The 19,580-nt window shown below is 48.0% G+C and overlaps 3 protein-coding genes across 3 annotated transcripts; 2 read left to right on the plus strand and 1 right to left on the minus strand.

The window, feature by feature from the left end:
* The first annotated feature begins 902 nt into the window (after positions 1 to 902).
* On the plus strand, positions 903 to 2,858 carry LOC124662883 (pentatricopeptide repeat-containing protein At1g33350-like). The gene is made up of 2 exons (XM_047200666.1): positions 903 to 2,447; positions 2,633 to 2,858. Exon 1 carries the CDS (start codon positions 903 to 905, stop codon positions 2,253 to 2,255), a length of 1,353 nt encoding a protein of 450 aa, XP_047056622.1. The 3' UTR covers positions 2,256 to 2,447; positions 2,633 to 2,858.
* A 2,059-nt stretch (positions 2,859 to 4,917) lies between these two features.
* Positions 4,918 to 7,487, plus strand: LOC124665918 (beta-1,2-xylosyltransferease XAX1-like). The gene is made up of 3 exons (XM_047203269.1): positions 4,918 to 5,471; positions 5,554 to 5,802; positions 6,073 to 7,487. Exons 1-3 carry the CDS (start codon positions 5,270 to 5,272, stop codon positions 7,281 to 7,283), a joined length of 1,662 nt encoding a protein of 553 aa, XP_047059225.1. The 5' UTR covers positions 4,918 to 5,269; the 3' UTR covers positions 7,284 to 7,487.
* An 8,544-nt stretch (positions 7,488 to 16,031) lies between these two features.
* Positions 16,032 to 17,633, minus strand: LOC124668525 (phenolic glucoside malonyltransferase 1-like). Its single transcript, XM_047205651.1, has one exon. The coding sequence runs from the start codon at positions 17,521 to 17,523 to the stop codon at positions 16,135 to 16,137; it is 1,389 nt and encodes a 462-aa protein (XP_047061607.1). The 5' UTR covers positions 17,524 to 17,633; the 3' UTR covers positions 16,032 to 16,134.
* Positions 17,634 to 19,580: the final 1,947 nt, after the last annotated feature.

Genomic DNA, 19,580 nt, shown 5'->3' on the forward strand with positions numbered 1-19,580 from the left:
AAGCCCAGCGCCGCCCTCTCTCTCTTCGCCGACACGTCCCTCTTCGCCGACACGCCCCTCTCTCCGCAGTTGCTGCAGGCAATAAGCGAACGACCAGCAAGTCCATTGTCGTCCACGATCGGCAGGCTCGAGGCAGGCAAGGCCGACTCGGTTTCGTCCCCTTCGCCACTACAATCAGCTGTTATTAGACGGACCGCGAGTCGCCGGGATGCGCCGCCGCCGCCATCCATCGTCCCCGGCGAGCTCACCCTAGCACAAGGTCGCAGAGGGAGGGCCGGAGAGGGACGCGGCAAGGAAAAGAGACCGCGGTGCTGGGGCTTGGACGCGGCGGCCGGGCAGTGTCGTCGCCGGCGTCACCTGCGTATTCGTACGGGAGAGAGATGCAGATGTACGGGTGCCAAGCTTTGGATTAATTCACTCAAGGGCAAAGAGGTAACTGCATGTTAGCGATAAGAGTGAGATTAAGAGAAGATTATTTGAACCAGTACCAGAAATTCATCCAAACGGGGCATTTTAGCAAATGGGCAAGGTAAAATAGGGCATTTCATCAATGCCAAAGTAAATGTGCTCTTTGGAGCAAATGGCAAAGTAAAGTGGGGCATTTTATCAAATAGCCCTATATTTTCCCGTTTTCTGTAGAGATCCACATTTTCCGGTTAAGAAGTTGCTACTTTTCTGAGGAACCGGTCAAGCTGGTTGGGCCGCATCCTGAAAAACGGCGAAAGAGCCCATCTAAGAATTTAGCAGGCCTTTGTGCAGTGCAGCCTGTTGACTGCATTTCCCGATCGATGCAGCCCAACTTACCCGAAGCAGGTCACGGTCCGGGTCAATTCCAAATCGAAGCGACCGCGCCAGCGTGGCAGCGCTCACATCGCGGCGACGCCGCCGCCCAACTACTCCCCATGTCCCTTCCTCAACACCTCGCCGCCGGCGAACTCCTCACCGCCCTCCACGGCACCGGCGAGCTCCTCACGGCCCTCCGCGGCGCCACCTGCCCCTCCTCGGCCATCCGCCTGTACTCCCTCCTCCGCATCCGCCTCCGCCCCTCAGATCCTCCTCATTGCGCCGGGCGCGTCGCCGTCTTCGCCCTCAAGCCCCTCTCCGCCGCCGCCTCCCTCCCTCTCCTCTCCCACTTCCACGGGCACCTCCTCAGGTCCAACCTCCTCGCGAACCCCCACGTCGCATCCTCCCTCCTCCGCTCCTACTCGCTCCTCTCCCCCGCCGTCGCCCGCCACCTGTTCGATGAAATACCCCCCGCCACATGCAACACGTTCGTCGTCAACGTCATGCTCTCTTCCCTCTGCCGGTCCTCCGACCTCGCCTCCGCGCGTCTATTCTTCGACGGCATTCCCGACAAGGACGTCGTCTCCTGGTCCACTATGCTGGCCTGCTATTTCTCCCACGGCCGCGTAGCCGACGGCCTCGCCTTCTTCCGCGCCATGACGCTCACCCCCGAGATTGCCGCAGACTCCGCGATGCTCGTCACTATCCTCACGGGCTGTGCGTCGGCTGGCTTGCTGCCGCTGTTCTGCAGGTCCATCCATGGGTACATTGTGCGGCGCCGCATCCCAGCCAGCATGTACCTCGGCACGTCGCTCATTGACTGCTATGCGAAGGCAAACCGCATCGATTATGCTTCACGTGTGTTTGCACGCGTGCCTTCCAGGTGCGTAATGCACTGGACTGCGATGATTTGCGGGATGACTATGCATCTGCAAAGTGAAGAAGCTATCCGGCTGTTTGAGGAGATGCGTCGACGAGGAGTGCGCCCGAATGCGATGACATTCACAGCCGTGCTCAGGGCGTGTGGGCATGCTGGTCTGATGGAGCAAGGGAGGGAGTTCTTCAAACTTATGGTTGAGAAGTATGACATTGAGCCAAGTATACATCACTATGGCTGCATGGTTGATATCTTTGCAAAGGCAGGGCAGCTGGACGGTGCTTATGATGTCATCAAGACCATGAGACTGGAGCCAAATCTCATCATCTGGACCTCATTGCTAGTGGCGTGCAAGAGGTTTAAGAATTTTGACATTGCGGTGGAGGGAATAGAGAAAGTTCTCGAAATGGAGATATCTGATGAAAATCTTGGATTATACATGCTTATGTCTGACCTGTATGCTATGGGTGGGCGGTGGGATGATGTTGTAAAGGTTAGAAGATTGATGGAGGAACATATTGTGCGGAAGAACAGAGGGTTGAGCCCCATCAAGGCAGGTGAACTGCGGGCCTTGACTGTTCCTGCAACCACTTGATCTTTTGCAAGATTCGGCATCTACAAAGTTTTTGATCCAGTTGTAGAATGATCATCTTTTGATTAGACTCACCACAGATTTATTCAGCGGATAAGTCCACACGTTGCATGATGTAATCCAGTTTGAGGCCTTGTGGGAATCAGCGGAATGAAAACAAATTTCTGCTCCGACCTCTTGCAATATTATATTGAGGTAAAGCATTGTTAACCTGGATACTGTTTAATAAGGGTTATGAGCTGAGATATCTGAACAACGATTTTGTTGAGACAGGAGATCACACAGATATGAATATGTGATCAAGTGTTATGAGCCAAATTCATCACTGGATATCCTTGTGATCCTGTACTGATATCTTTCATTCTTCATTGTTCCCATAGGCCTGGAGATAACAGATAAGGATTTGTTCAAATACGTGGCTGATCATGGTGAACTCCTTTGTTGCATTTTGGCATTTCAGAGAGAATGCGGACTAACAGTAGGGTGTCAGGTCAGGATTCAGAAAAATTCATTTAACTCTGTACTATATATTGAGGCGGTTTTGCCGCTAACAGTGTGCAGCTACAGTGTCTCAAATAAAATCCGCAACCCTCAACTTTGTTGATCTCTGTTCTTTTGGTGAATGACTGGGTAGGTGAAATCTTTGCAGTGCTACATTCATAGGCATTCCTGGTGTGCATGTTGAAATTCTTTCAAAATCTCTTGTATTTATGTGGGAACCTGTGTCCTATTGTTGATGGGCCTTCTATGCAAAAGATGTTGCTTGGATCATGGAACTAATTTTTGTACCTTTGGCCTATTACAATATTTATTTTGCGTGCATATCAGCATCCTTAATTATTTTATGGGAAAGCGTCTGGATCGTTTGATTTCATTCTGTACCACAGACATAAGGCTTACACTTTGGCATGATGCCCTAGTCTTGTCGTAGCCCAGTTCATGCATCAGTTGGACAGCTGATAAGAACTGATAGAAATCTATCACGCTAAGTGACACTTTACTCTAGATGTTACCAAAATCACCAAAAGGATATACTCCCTCCGTTTTAATTACCTTGTGATTTGGATTTGTCAAAGTACAACTTTGTAAAGTTTGACCAAGTACGTAGAAAAAATATCAACTTCTAGAATGCCAAATGCATATAATGTGAAAATTATTTTATATGATAATTCTTTAATGTTGATTTTGTATTATAGTTTTGGAGCTTCTCTTGTTGCTATCGGCTCAGCGAATGCAATATATTTTGAAAGAAAAACATATCTGTGGCTAGGAGTAAATAGTGAGATGTGTGTGACTGTATGTGTAGAATGTATTCAGTGGAAAATTTAGAATGTGAGATGAATGAGTTCGTTCAGTGATCCAGAGAATTTTCAGTGAAACTGGGAGTATAATGTGAGCCGAATGTCTTTGTTCAGAGATTCAGAAAATGTGATATATAGGGAATGTAAGCTGCCAAAACATTTTTGCTTTAGTTTGCAATATTCAGTTGAAGACGAAGTTAACTTCGTGCAGCATCTATGTCACGCTGTCTCCCGTTTGGCATTGTACAGTGGGAAAGAAGTAAATTTGCAGCTCTTCTGTTTCTAGTTTGCCTTGTTTAGTGAATCTATTTCCAGCAGCATGTTTGCAAATTTAGCTTCGATATGCGTTGTGCAGTGAAAAGAAGTAAAAACTTTGCAGCATTTCTATTTCCTGGTCTGCAGCTTGCACATCATCTCTGAATTTATTCAGTGGAGGAAAAAAAAAAAGGCATTTGGAGGCAACAGGTATGTTCTTTTACTGTGGGAGTACAATTTCAGTTCATGCGATTTTCTGAATTTACTACTAGTATAATGTCATTTACTGAAGCTAAATGTACATACCTGCTGTTTCTTTCTTTCCCAGTGACCTATGCAAACTGAACCATGAACATTCACAAATGCTGCGATTTTCTTTTGAATCTTTCACTGATAAACAGTGCAAACGTAACCTTATCACAAACAGTTTTCTTCTTTTCACTGAAGAAACAAGTGCAAACTGAACCCAAACATACGACAAATGCTGCAAAAAATGATCACATAGCATGCACTTAAACTAGAATTCACACACTGCTAGCTACATTTCGCATTCTCTGAATCCTGGACACATTCATACAATGGAATCATCATGGCCTCATGCCATGGGGATTAAAACAAGTTAAACTAATCAGCTCCTGCTAGCACATTTCTCACAAGTTGTTTTATACCTGCATCCAATTATCGCACATCGACCGACAAGCGCCGCGCGGAATCCTCGTTTTAGTAAAATTAAATTAATGAAAGCTTAGCTTTGGCTGAAGTTGACGGCCCTATTCATCCAACTACTGGTTGGTCCTGAATTATCTTTGCTTGGAGCTCACTGCTGTTTGGTCCTGGAAAGCAAGAGAGGAACGCCGTTTCAGCTTGCTTGGAACATACGTGGTGTCTGCTCGTTTGCAAAACCCATCAAGTTCTCCTGTCATTCACCTAACGTTTATGGCAAATATTTAAATGGAAAAAACGTTATATTCAAGCCAAAACACTGTTAACAGTAACATGCCATCCGTGACAAACGACTCTTTTTTAGTATATTACAATAGATTGAATTATTTCTTGTTGAAGAAAAAAAAGGAAACAGTCACATGGTTGTTTGTTGCCGAGAAGGAGTGAGAAAAAGTTGGTACACGTATTGTTCATGTCTCGTTGTCAAAGGGATCGGGACAGCTCTCACCCTCGAGGTCGGTGGAAAATCTAAGTCCACCCTGGTGTGTGAATTAGGTGCAACTAAACGGAAAGGCTATGGTTGCCACGTCACACTCGCAGATGGAGTTTGGTAGGCTGGCCTAAAACAAACTTGGAGCAACGCGGCAGCTGTGTCGCTCTTCTTCTCCTTTCTCGTCACTTCACCCCACTTTCCTCAGCTGCTTCTCTACCACACGGAGACACGGAGTCCAGCGCAACCCCACAACACACACACTATCTCTCTGTTCTGCTTTGACCCCCGCATTTGCTCTCTCCGAGATGTCGTCGACGGCGTACTCGCGGCCGTCGAAGCTCCCGGGCGGGGCCGGCGAGCGGAGGCTGCCGCCGCGGCTCATGAGGAGCTTCACCGGCAAGATCGAGCCCAAGAAGCTCGGCCTCGGCCTCCTCGCCGGCGGATGCCTCGCGCTCCTCACCTACGTCTCCCTCGCCAAGCTCTTCGCCATCTACTCCCCTGTATTCGGTGCGTACTCATTCCAATCCGATCCAGTCCTCAACCTTTTCTTTCGATCTGGTCTAATTTGAGCTTGCTGCTGCTGCTTCAGCCAGCACGGCCAACACCTCAGGCCTGCTGCAGAACGCGCCGCCGGGCTCGTCATCCGCTCCGCGGAAGGAGGCCGTTCCTCCGCTGGAAGATACAACATTTGCTGGCCGCAAGAACGACGACCCCGCGGATCCCGTCGATTTCCCGGAGGAGGGCCCGGCGGTCGCGGTCACCGAGGAGCCCGGCTTGCCGGAGGCGCTAGTCTCGAAAAAGGAGAAGGAGGCGGCGCTGCTCTCCGAGCCTAATCCATGTAAGGAATCTTTGCCTCTTTCCGCGCTCCTTTTCTTGCGAATCTACCATCCAACTATCAAAGGCAAGCGGGCACCCCCAAACCAAAACTGAGCACCTCGGCAACTACTTTTATCTCCTCGGAGTGAATTAAAAGCTCTGCACTCTGCATTCTCGGCAAAATTTGTCGCGCGCGTCCCCACATTTTCTTTGATTTGGGTAGACTTAGTTGAAATGTACTGCGAGATCTGCCGCGTAGAGTGATTGGGATCTTTGTTTTGCAATCTCGCAGCTGAGAAGGATCAGGGCAAGAGCATTGGGGATGCCAAGATGGCGTGCGACGAGAACGGCGTCGACGAGGGCTTCCCGTACGCGCGGCCGGCGGTGTGCGAGCTGTCCGGCGACATCCGCGTCAGCCCCAAGCAGAAGACCATGTACCTCGTGAACCCCGCCGGCGCCGCCGCCGGCTTCGACGAGAAGGGCGAGAAGAAGGTCCGCCCGTACGCCCGCAACGACGACTTCCTGCTCCCGGCCGTCGTGGAGGTCACCGTCAAGTCCCTCCCTTCCGCGGAGGCCGCGCCGCAGTGCACGAAGCGGCACCGCGTGCCCGCCGTGGTGTTCTCCGTCGCCGGATACACGGACAACTTCTTCCACGACAACACGGACGTGATGATCCCGCTCTTCCTCACGGCGGGCCACCTCAAGGGCGAGGTGCAGCTGCTCATCACCAACTACAAGCCGTGGTGGGTGCAGAAGTACACGCCGCTCCTCAGCAAGCTCTCCAACTACCCCGTCATCAACTTCGACGAGGACGCCGGCGTGCACTGCTTCACGCAGGGCTTCCTCGGCATGTACCGCGACCGCGACCTCATCCTCTCTCCACACCCGACCCGCAACCCGCGCAATGTCACAATGCTTGACTACAACCGCTTCGTGCGCGCCGCGTACGGGCTGCGCCGCGAGCAGCCCGCCGTGCTCGGGGAGGAGCCCGGGATGCGGCCCCAGATGCTCATCATCTCCCGCAGCGGCACGCGCAAGCTGCTCAACCTGGACGAGGTGGCTGCGGCCGCGACGGCCCTCGGGTTCAACGTGACGGTGGCCGAGGCCGGCGCTGACGTGCCGGCGTTCGCCGCGCTGGTGAACTCTGCGGACGTGCTCTTGGCAGTCCATGGTGCCGGTCTCACCAACCAGATCTTCCTGCCAACCAACGCCGTCGTGCTGCAGATCGTGCCTTGGGGGAACATGAACTGGCAGGCCACCAACTTCTACGGCCAGCCGGCGCGGGACATGCAGCTCCGGTACCTCGAGTACTTCGTCGACGAGGAGGAGACCAGCCTCAAGGACAAGTACCCCAAGGATCACGTCGTCTTCAAGGACCCCAAGGCACTCCACACTCAGGGCTGGCAGGTGCTCGCCGAGACTATCATGAAGCAGGATGTCAAGGTCAACCTCACCAGGTTCCAGCCGTTCCTGCTGCAGACCATCGACAAGCTACAAGAGTAACAGCCCCCATGATGCTGTCCTAACACAAGGCGGGCTTTAAAGCATTGACATTCTTTTTGTACACCTATGAGTTATTTTCCTATCATGAATGTGCCTTGGAATGGTACTCCAGATAGTGTATTTGTTCAAATGTCAGAGTATGTGTTGCTGTTTATACAAAAAATTGTCCGCACATCTGAAATCCAAAGAGTTTCTTGTTGCCTACGAATTTTGTTTGCATATCCCAAATCCCTAGCCCTGTTCCATGAATTCCCCTTCAGTTTATTCAACATTTGAACAATGGCTTGACAATGACATGTTCAATGTTATTTTGTGATCCAAATTCATATACTAAAGGGAGGCTAACTTCTGACGAGCGGAGCGAGGCCCGTCGCCGGAGGCTTGGGCCGAAGCGTAGCGTAGTCAGAAGTTAGCCCATATGTCGTGCCCTACAGGGGACGCCCGCGGGGGGTGCGGGGCGGCAGCCCCCGCGTAGTACGGATCGTTGCCACCGCCTATTTATATTCCCTGTAAGCCGCCGCTAGGGTGATCATCGCATCATTGTACACCCACGGCGTTTGTAAACACCACCGAAATAGTGAAGTTTTGTTGGCTGGCGCCCGTGGTTTTTCCCTTGTGTGTTGCAAGGGTTTTCCACGTTAAAATCTCGTGTCCCCTGCGAGTGTTTTACTTTTCGTTCTTCGTTTATTGTGCATCTCAATTATAACAAGTGGTATCAGAGCCCGTGTTCTTTGGATCTAGGGTTTACGAGATGTCGTCACTGAAGTTCGATCTACCGCAGCTGGACTACACCACGAGATTTGCTTTGTGGCAAGTAAAGATGAGGGCGATTCTCGCCCAATCTTCAGATCTGGATGAAGCGATGGATGCTTTAGGCGAGAAAGCGAAGGATACCTGGACCGATGCGGAGAAGCGGAAAGACCGTAAGGCTTTATCGTTGATTCAACTCCATCTGTCCAATAATATTCTGCAGGAAGTGCTGCAGGAGAAAACCACCGCCGAGTTATGGGTCAAACTAGAGGAGATCTGTTTGTCCAAGGATCTCACGGGCAGATTGCACGTGAAGATGAAGCTGTTCTCGCATAAGTTGCAAGAGGGAGGTTCGGTAATGAATCACCTATCTTCCCGGAAAGAGATTGTTTCGATTTGCGAGTCTATAGAAGTTAAGTATGAGGATGAGGATTTAGGTCTTCTTCTTTTATGCTCGCTGCCTAATTCTTTCAGTAATTTTCGTGACACCATATTATTGAGCCGCGACAAACTAACTCTCGCGGAAGTTTATGATGCTCTCCAACAAAAGGAGAAAATGAAATCTATGGTGCAGAGCTGAAAGTTCGTCCTCCAAGGCGGAGGCGTTAGAGGTCCGTGGCGGGACCGAGCAGCGAGATAACTACTACCACAACAACAGAGATAAGAGCAAGGGCGATAGAGGTCGCTCAAAGTCCAAAGGACGTGACAAGTTCTGCAGGTATTGTAAGAAATCTAGCCACAATATTGATGATTGTTGGAAGCTGCGGAACAAGGAGAAAAGGAACGGAACTTACCAACCGAAAAATAATGATGGTAATGGTAAGGCTGCCGTTGTCACCGGTAAGGGTGAGGCTGTCGTTGTTGCTCGGTAGTGATAGTTCCGATGGAGATTGCTTAGCTGTTTTGGCTGCATGTGTTTCACGTGATGATGAATGGATTCTTGATACTGCATGTTCGTTTCATATTTGCTGTAACAAAGATTGGTTCAGTTCTTATGAGTCTGTGCAGAGTGGAGATTTTGTGCGTGTGGGGAATGACAACCAAGTGCATCATTGTTGGCATTGGTTCTGTTCGGATCAAGACCCATGATGGGATGACACGCACGTTGACAGGAGTGAAACACATACCCTCCATGGCGAGGAATTTGATCTCTTTGAGTACCCTTGATTGTGACGGGTACAAGTACAAAGGTGGGAACAAACTTTTGAAGGTATCATCAGGTTCTCTCATTATTATGATTGGTGATATGAATTCTGCGAAATTATATGTCCTTAGAGGTAGCACTTTGCCTGGTATTGCTGCTGCTGCTGTTAGTTCTGATGAATCTAGTAAGACTAACCTTTGGCATAAGCGTCTTGGACATATGAGTGAGCTTGGCATGGCAGAATTGGCAAAGAGAGAGCTAATTGATGGCTGCGATTTAGGTAATCTTGAGTTCCGTGAGCACCTGCATCTTTGGTAAGCATAAAAGAGTAAAATTTAATGCTTCCGTTCATACCACCAAAGGCATTTTAGATTATGTACACGCTGATGTTTGGGGTCCGTCCCGTAGAACTTCTAATGGTGGTGCTAATTACATGCTTACAATTATTGATGATTACTCAAGAAAAGTGTGGCCATATTTCCTGAAACATAAATCTGATGTTTTTAATGCTTTTAAGAAGTGGAAAGTTATGGTAGAAACCCAAACTCGAAAAGAAGGTTAAGATACTCCGTACCGACAATGGTATGGAATTTTGTTCAAATGAATTTGATGAGTTTTGCAGCAATGATGGGATGGTAAGACATCATACCATTCCGTACACCCCTCAACAGAATGGCGTGGCTGAACGCATGAACAGGACCATTATTTCGAGGGCTCGCTGCATGTTGTCTAATGCAAAGATGCATAGAGGTTTTTGGGCTGAAGCAGCCTCCACCGCATGTTATCTCATCAATAGGTCACCTTCTGTTCCACTTGATAAGAAAACTCCAATTGAGGTATGGTCTGGTTCGCCTGCTGATTATTCAGATTTGAGAGTTTTCGGTTGCATCGCTTACGCTCATGTTGATAATGGAAAGTTGGAGCCAAGGGCTGTTAAGTGCATCTTCCTTGGTTATGGTTCGGGAGTTAAGGCATATAGATTATGGAATCCCGAAACTAAGAAAATTGTGTTGAGCAGGAATGTCGTTTTTAATGAGGCGGTTATGTTTAATGATAGTCCGTCTACCGATATTTCGATGCTATTGATTCTCCCGATGTTTCGATGATGAGCAGCACAGAATTGGCGTGCGGGTGGAGCACGCAAAGGAGAATGAAAATGTGTTTCCTGAAACCAACAATGATGATAATGATGTTCCACCTTCACCACCTTTTGTTCAGCGACAAGGACGGTCTATTGCTGCTGACCGCCCTAAGAGAAATATTACACCTCCTACCCGATTAATTCAAGAATGTGATATTGTTGTTTATGCTTTGAGTTGTGCTGAACAGGTGGAGCATGATATTGAACCAGCTACATATACTGAAGCCATTGCTTCGGTTGATAAAGATAAGTGGGTAGGTGCGATGCAAGAAGAGATGCAATCGCTTGAGAAGAATGGCACATGGGATGTTGTGCACTTGCCTAAACAAAAGAAGGCTGTCCGCTGCAAGTGGATATTCAAAAGAAAGGAAGGTTTGTCTCCTAATGAGCCTCCACGGTTTAAGGCAAGGTTAGTAGCAAAAGGTTTCGATCAAATTCCAGGTGTTGATTATAATGATGTATTCTCCCCGGTTGTGAAGCATAGTTCTATTCGTGCTTTCTTTGGTATTGTTGCTATGCATGATCTTGAGCTTGAGCAGCTAGATGTAAAGACCGCTTCTCGCATGGTGAGTTGGAGGAGGATATATATATGGACCAACCTGAAGGTTTTGTTGTGCCTGGTAAGGAGGATCTAGTTTGCAAATTAAAGAGGTCCCTTTATGGTCTGAAACAATCCCCAAGAGAGTGGTACAAAATGTTTGATTCATTTATGCTTGCACATGATTTTAAGAGATCTCGGTGTGATAGTTGTGTTTATATCAAGTTTGTTAATGGATCACCTATTTATTTGTTGCTATATGTTGATGATATGTTGATTGCTGCCAAGAGCATGAAAGAGATCACTACTTTAAAGAATCAATTAAGTAGTGAGTTTGAGATGAAGGATCTTGGTCCTGCTAAGAAAATACTAGGCATGGAAATCAAAAGGGACAGAAAGTCTAGTTTGTTGTTTCTTAGTCGGGAAAAGTACATTGAGAAAGTTCTTCATCGTTTTAATATGCATGATGCAAAGTCGAGTTACTACTCCTATTGCTTCTCATTTCAAGTTGTCAGCTTTGCAATGTCCTAGCTCTAAAGATGATATTGAGTACATGTCTCGAGTTCCCTATTCTAGTGCTTGTTGGTTCCTTGATGTATGCCATGGTTTGTTCACGTCCCGATCTATCATATGCTATGAGTTTGGTCGGTCGATACATGGCTAATCCTGGTAAAGAACATTGGAAAGCTGTTCGGTGGATTTTCAGGTACCTTCGCGGCACATCAAAAGCTTGCTTGAGGTTTGGCGAGGATTGGTGAGGGGCTCGCCGGATATGTGGATTCAGATTATGCTGGCGATTTGGATCGGAGAAGGTCCCTCACAGGTTATGTGTTTACTTGTTGGTGGATGTGCTTGTTAGCTGGAAGGCTACTTTGCAGGATGCTTGTTGCACAATCTACTACCGAGGCTGAGTACATGGCTATTGCTGAGGCAGGTAAAGAGGCTGTTTGGCTGAAAGGGTTATATGCTTGAGCTTTGTGGAGATAATTCTTGCATTAAGTTGTTCAGTGACGATCAAAGTGCTATTTATCTTACTAAAGATCAGATGTTCCATGATAGGACAAAGCACATTGATATTAAGTACCACGCAATCAGAGATGTGGTTGCAAAAGGTAAAGTGAAGGTATGCAAGATTAGTACTCATGATAATCCTGCTGATATGATGACTAAGCCTGTCCTCGTGTCCAAGTTTGAGCTTTGCTCAAGCTTGGTTGGTATAACTTGTTTAGCCCAAGTGGCTATTGGCGCCGACAAGTGTTTTCTTTGTTGATTCAGGTGATTGTTGAAGTTCATGCTACAAGGAATTTGTCTCAAGGTGGAGTTTGTTATTTTGTGATCCAAATTCATATACTAAAGGGAGGCTAACTTCCGACGAGCGGAGCGAGGCCCGTCGCCGGAGGCTTGGGCCGAAGCGTAGCGTAGTCGGAGTTAGCCCATATGTCGTGCCCTACGGGGACGCTGCGGGGGGTGCGGGGGCGGCAGCCCCCGCGGTACGGATCGTTGCCACCGCCTATTTATATTCCCTGTAAGCCGCCGCTAGGGTGATCATCGCATCATTGTACACCCACGGCGTTTGTAAACACCACCGAAATAGTGAAGTTTTGCTGGCTGGCGCCCGTGGTTTTTCCCTTGTGTGTTGCAAGGGTTTTCCACGTTAAAATCTCGTGTCCCCTGCAGTGTTTTACTTTTCGTTCTTCGTTTATTGTGCATCTCAATTATAACATTCAATGTGCCTCCCTCTTCTAGTTAGGTGGAAGTTCTGGGGATCGCGCTACTGTATTTCTTTGCCATCAGCTACTGTAGTTCTCTTAACTTCTGATGCTTTCGTGTAAATTAATGTGAATGTTAAGGTTGTCTCTGGATCTCCTTCCGATGTGGTGGCCACTGAATCCGACGCGAGCTGCATATTGGTGCTAGAGAAGTAATGTGGTACAATACCTAAGTTTCTTCAGCATTGACAATCTTGTGTTGTTTTCAGTACTGACAAAAACTTAACCAGTAGTATTGTTACCTTGGCACTCAAGGAGGTAAATCCTGAGGAGAAATGTTGCATTGAAGAACTGCATTATGATATTGTTGTTATGACTTATAAACTGTTCTCGGCCCAAAATTCTGCGGCTGAATTTGGTGAAATTTCTGAAAGAGATTCAGAAGCAACTCGCCTGCTACTACAGCGTGAGGAGCCGATTGCTAATTGAGTTGGTGAAACTGAATGTAAAAGAGCTGCGGGTTCTTATTCAAGCCATTGCCGTGACACCAAGAAGCAGCCCAGGGTCAGAGACACCATTTTGTACGGTCAGCATCGACGTTATAACATCTTGGCATGTCTCCATTCTCCATTCTGTGCTTCATAAACGAACAGCTTTCTGAAGAAAGAGGCGACTAAGGACAATTTCTAGCAGTCATATGTCAATGTACCTGATCCAAATAGTGAAACTTTTTTTTTGGAGAGCATGCCAAGGGCATACCATACTTCTATAGAAGAGAAGCATACAAGAAAGCCAGCCTTGGTTGCAAACAACACAAGTGGCCCAAACCCTCACTTACACACTCACACTCCTGCTCTTCCTAGGCCTACTCTCTCGACTCTCGAGGCCGGTGCACTCCCTCCGGCACGAGCTAACTCCCACAAACATAGCTCCTCCTTGATCCTCTCAACAAACTGTCTCCGCCCGGGCATTTCTTCGCTTCCACAACATCCATGATGTGAAGATCACCAAATTGTCAAGTGAAAGCTTATCCGAGGCTTGGACACTCTCCCGTGCCATGAGCCACCAGTTCTCCAACCTGCTGTCCCATTGAGGGTTATGAATTTGTAGCTCAAATTTTTGGAGGCAACCAAACCAAGCCTCTCACGCGAACACACACTGCATGAGGATATGATCGATGTTATCCTCCTCCTGGAGAGATGTGAAGCATTCAGAGGCATGCTCTTGGAGTCAATGTCTCGCACGTCTTTCTGTCGTCCAGAGCCTATACCTTAGAGCCAACCAAATGAAAATTGTGCACTTCAAGGTTGCTCTAGATCTCCAGATCGGCCCGGTCATGGTCGACCTCGTCCTTCCTTGACTTACCATAGGGATTTTCAACCCATAAGGCCTGGAAAATCTGTCAGCCCAGATGCTTGCATCATGAGCTGAACCCTCCCAACCAGCAAGCACATATGTGAACCTAAGATCGAAATCCACAACAACGAAGATCTGGATGGTGTAGTGCTTCCTTCCCTAAAATGTTGAAGACTGTGCTTTGGGCGCGCTTGCTGTCACATGAGTACCATGAGTACCATTGATAGCATCAATACAATCTTGTGGACAGTCATGTTTGTGACCATAGGACATGTATGATGAATTGAACGAACATGAATTGTGCTCATCCGAATCACCCGTAGCTTGATCTTGGGTCGTGTGTTCTTTGATGGTGGCTTGGTCATTTCGTCTCTTAGCTCCCCAACTACAAACAACACCTACTGGAAGTAGCGAGAAATATTCTCCATAGACAGTCTAAATGTGTTTTGGATCACTTTGAACCCCTGGTTATGACCTACAACATGAAGAAACATGGCTACTTGCTATTCGATAGTTGTGTGGATGCTATCTTGAAGCAGTCTTCTCTCCTTGGATGTTTTGATAAGTGCATAAAAAGGAGCTCTTCTCATCCGAAGCATTTGGATTCCCTCTACTGCGTTGCAATTGTAGACGTAGTTTAGGTTCGCAATCCTCTCCTGATGTCGTGGTAACATTGGACCGTAGGTGAGACGAGGAAAGTCAGCATGCTTGACTGCTCTCTTGTGCATCAACATGATCCATGTCCGAATGACATCCATAAGTGTTTCGGCGTAATGCAAGCGCTCGATGTGGCCGTTCTAATCAAATCGATCTACAATTAGGACCAACCAAATCGATGCTACCGATTTCTAGGTAAATGGATCTACCACTAGGCCACATAATAGAGAAGAATATTGTTGCTTACCCCTGCCCTGCCGGATGATGGAGATGATTCGGAGTCGGAGAAGAAGGAGTACAACCACTTTCTTCGTTGCACACGGTGACGCGGGCCTGCTACAGGAGACCAAGAAGACGAGCTCCTATAGAGGATGACGATGGTACGGTACGAGAGTACTGATCTGAGTTGCCTCCGCCATCGCCGCTGATGTTGGAAGTGGGGAAATAGGATTTTTTGCTCGAGCCTAGTGGAGGGGGTAACCGAAAGAGGGAGGTGACCCCCAGCGTTGCTGTGCAACGCCGCCCGAATATCGCCTTTTCCTGCCATCCATCTCGCGCCTGAGCTCCCACGCACACGATGTTGTGGATTTTCGTCACGCCTCAGCCTGCCCCAATGCAGACCCCCTCCAGCCATCCAAACACCCGTTTTTTGTTCCCTGCGGTCCCCGCTGAGGAGCATGTGACCTACCAAAGAAGCCCCAAATTGCCTCCAGAAGATGGCCCAGTCATGTGCTCCAACAATGTGTCTAGGCAGAGGTCACCTCCTGTAGTTCAACCCCATCATCAGACACTAGAAAGTACACATCAACTGCCAAGACTGTCAATAATTTAGCAATTATACATTGTAGCATTGTGACAGTTACGAGTGTCATAGTTCATCCGTAAAACTGACTTGCTGCTATTTTAGATATAAGGATATATTAATATCATGATGATGTCAATTACACCCAAACTCTTCAACGTCATAATATCAAGAGATAGTTAAGACGACAAAAATATACACAACAAAAAGAAGAAACTGCAAAGCAGCATGGACTATCACCATCACTCCCGGGTGCGTATGCTGCCTCTACTACAAAAATATATTTTGAAGTGTTAAAATTTTTTGACAAAAATTTCTACATGTACATCTTCATAATAAATATGTGTTCGTCAAGTTTCGCAAAAAACCGATATATTTTGTGGTATGTGTAAAAAAGAGAAAATTTGTCTTGTTAAAGACCTTATTTTTAGCACCGATTTTTTTTTTTACACCACAAGACAAGTAGAATTTTCATGAAACAACTTGGTTGACGTGTAGCACGTGAAGATGTACGTGTGATTTTTTAGTTTCAATCTTTTTAATATTTTAAAATATATCTAAGATGTATTTCAAAATAAAGGAAACATATGCTCCCATGAGCAAAACATCACCTAGCCTGTGGACCAACTCCATCGATTGACACGTAGAGCGTGCAAAATTTGGTTGTCTATTTTTAATCTGAACTACCACACATGCAACATGTCAATTCTGAAGTTGATTCATGGGAATGAAATAGTAGAGTGGTCCCATAAAACTATTTTCCGCCCACGGCACGAATGCCGTCGGAAAAGCACCGCCGGAAACGGTCCATCCCAGCCGGCGGCAACGAGATGCCGACCTCCACACCGCCAAGGCTGCCGCGCCCCTCGGCCATTGACATGGCCCCGGTCTTGGCCACGGACACGATGTCCACCTTGGCTGGTCGGCCGAACCCGAAGTCGACGTCGTACACGCCGAACCTCGGCGACCCGGCCACCGACAGCACGCCGGCCTTCACCGCCTCCTTCACCCGCTCCACGCATCCGTCCCACCGGTCCCGCGCCCCCTCGCCCACCGCTTCCTCCAGCGCGTCGGCGATCGCCGTGAACGCCGCGAACAGGCCACCCAAGGCGTCGGCGGCCAACTCGTCGTGGCGGGCAGCGGCGATGGCTGGGCCGAGGCAGTTCCCCAGGTACCACTTCGGGACGGGTGGGTCCAGCCGCGTCCGATGGTCGACGGAGAAGAGAAAGTATGTTGTTTTAGTTCGGTCGCCGTCGTCCACGAGGTTCTGACTCTGTTTGGCTCGGCAGTAGCAGGACCAGATGAAGCTGTAGGCGGCGATCAGCGACGAGCACTTGAACGGCATCGTTGCGGCGCCGTGCCTCGCCGCCTCGGCAGCGAGCGCGTCCTTGATGCCACGCAGGAGCTCCTGAGACAGCGTGAACGTGGCGAGGAGCTGGTCGGCAGGGTAAGAGGCCAGGCTGGTGCCAGCGAACTCGATCTCGGCGCCGTCGCTGGGCACCATTCCTTTGGTATAGATGCCGTACAGGTTCTTGGGGTCGGCGATGAGCGTGCGGTCGATGACGGGCGGGGGAGGCATGTCAACACCGGCGCAAGCGGCCGCCCAGGTGTGCAGGAAGTGCGTGGAGCTGGCGCCGTCGCAGGCGGAGTGGTGCAGTGTGATGCCGAGAGCGAGGCCACTCCCGCCAAGCAGCACCGTGGCCTGCACGGCGAGCACCGCCCGGCCCTTGGGGAGCGGTGGCAAGAGCGGCGCGAGCTTAGCGACCGGGACGGGCTCATCGTCGGAGCAGCTGGCGAGGTCGTCGACGTGGACGTCGTACTCGGCGGCGGTGAAGGCGACGCCGTCGCCGGGCTGGTAGAAGAGCTCGTAGCGGTCAGTGCCCGGCGTAAGGCGGACGTGGCCGGCGAGCGGGTAGAAGAGCGTGAGGACCATGGAGAGGGAGCGCCTGAGGTCGGAGACGAGCTGCTGGGCGGTGCCGTGGTGGTGCTGGCGGTCGAGGCGGTAGAGGAAGAGGCGCTGGACGGGCGGCGGGCGGAGCCATTTGACGTCGAAGAAGGTCAGTGGCAAGGAGCGCGCCGGGAGATCGTCGGAGGGCGTGACGACCGTCGCGTCAATGACCAGGAGATTGCCGGCGGCCCCCATCTCAAACAAGTAAGGTGAATCGAGTCGATGTGCATGTCTGATACAGCGATACTACTGTTGATATATACTGTTGCTGCAAGAGGAAAGGTTAGGTAGCAGCGAACGTATAGCATGGTTAGGTGATCAAGGAAAGCACGTGATGGTTCGTTGGGTTCTCGATCGGGCTCCATCTCTAATCTCTAGCTCTGTCCTCTATTTTGCTGCGTCGACCGTCGTCCGCTCGTTCTAGCGTCCACGCAGGTAAACATAGGACTGGACTAAAGCCCACCGCGTCACTCACACCCAACTCCGCTCATTTTGACTGATCAATCTTAGAGGCTATTTGTTTGAGCTGTGGCTGACTGGTTGTGCACGAAAAATTGGTCTTTCGAGTTTCATAAATCACTTCTGTTGTCGGGAAAATTACCGTCATCAACCTTAGCGCCTTCCATAAATCACTTCCCAGATTCAAGTTCAGTGATGTGATGCGCTCTTGGCTCTTTATAAAAAAAAATAAGAATTGGCTACTCCCTATGAGATCTTAAATACTTGTCACAGATTTTTGTAAAACTAGTAAGTGGGCACGTGCAACGCACGTCTTTACATGTTTTTAAATCTCATTACTCAGGCAATCCAGACTACTACATTTAAATCCCTGAAGCTCAAAAAATATTTGATATGTAATGTTAAATATTACAATTCAACTATGGTTCTAAACAGGATTGAAAAACTACTTGGCAATCCACCATTCTCAGTAGTACAGGGTGAGTCGCCAAGAGGAGACGACTCAAACAATATTTTATAGTCGTATACTCGTATTGCAGTGAAGAAAGCGTTTAAAGCTATTTAACATCATATCACGGTATGCATCAGTCAGACCTATTAAAACTACATTTCCTTTCAGTCTTGTTTTTGGCTAGAAGTAGCTTGCACTCAGCTGACACGAACTGGAAGTGGAAGTAAAACGGCAAAGAGATGCTAATCCTTTTTCTTGGACCTGGAGATGGTAATGCTAAGGATTACCAAATTGCTTCAAGGAAGTAAGCACACAAAAAATCTGAAGGATTATAAGTTGTGTAAGAATAGGACTAATGGAAAAGCTCTCGCAAAAGTACATGAACTTAGATACTCACGTATCATTTTGTTCAGAAGTAGCTAATCTAATCAGACCTCGCCGTCCTATGACTGCTTGACAAAATATTGGTTGGACAATGTACAAATTGGACAATAATATGTAGGGGGTTGGATAAAAATTGAAAATCAGCACATAAATGTACAGATGCCAAACAATATGCATAGAAAATCGTAACACAGAACGATTATATTTTGTCACTGCTCAGACTAAGCAATCGAAGTGAAACATAGTGTATGTCTAGCAATGTTGAGCCCTGGAGTACAATATGATGAGAATTGTGAGCTCGGTAGCATATATCATAAGTCTATGTAATAAATTACTCCATTATAGTGCAACGATTTGAACCAATACCAGACCGAAGCCCATTTTCAACTTAATAAGATGAACGAAGTGCTCCAGTCCAAGATAAAGCACTATGGAGAAGTCAAAAGTAGATCGCAAACTTGAATAGAACAAGGCCACTTTTCGCTCTGCAGAGTATTTATTCTATTTGTCTTTTCAGCGAGAAAACATCACCATCGTCTTCATAACCTTTGACTGTCCATAGCTAAATTGTGGTGTCCCAGCCTCCGAGGCACCAAACCAAATCTAGCCGCATAAAAATATGTCAGGATAGAAAGATAAAAATGATCATGTTTTCAGCAAGACCCATGGATGCTTACTTTACTGTGAATAATAGTAGCTATGCCAGGATGGCTCTCCAAATTACAAATTTAAGCATTAGATGAAAGCAATTATGAGTGTTCCATTCTTTTTGTGGCAGCATTAGGTCCTCCATTGAAGATGTCAAAACTAAACACAGTGCTTTAGTATTGCAGTTCAAAATGGCAGCATTAGACCACCGTTGAGCATATAACCTATTCAGTGGTAGAGAGCAAAATCTGCTAAAGATCCCGTCATTGGCTTCAATGACAATATCCAAATAAACTAAAACCTGGACTTG

Source organism: Lolium rigidum, chromosome 6, assembly GCF_022539505.1.
Source record: "Lolium rigidum isolate FL_2022 chromosome 6, APGP_CSIRO_Lrig_0.1, whole genome shotgun sequence".
Taxonomy (NCBI): Eukaryota; Viridiplantae; Streptophyta; class Magnoliopsida; order Poales; family Poaceae; genus Lolium; species Lolium rigidum.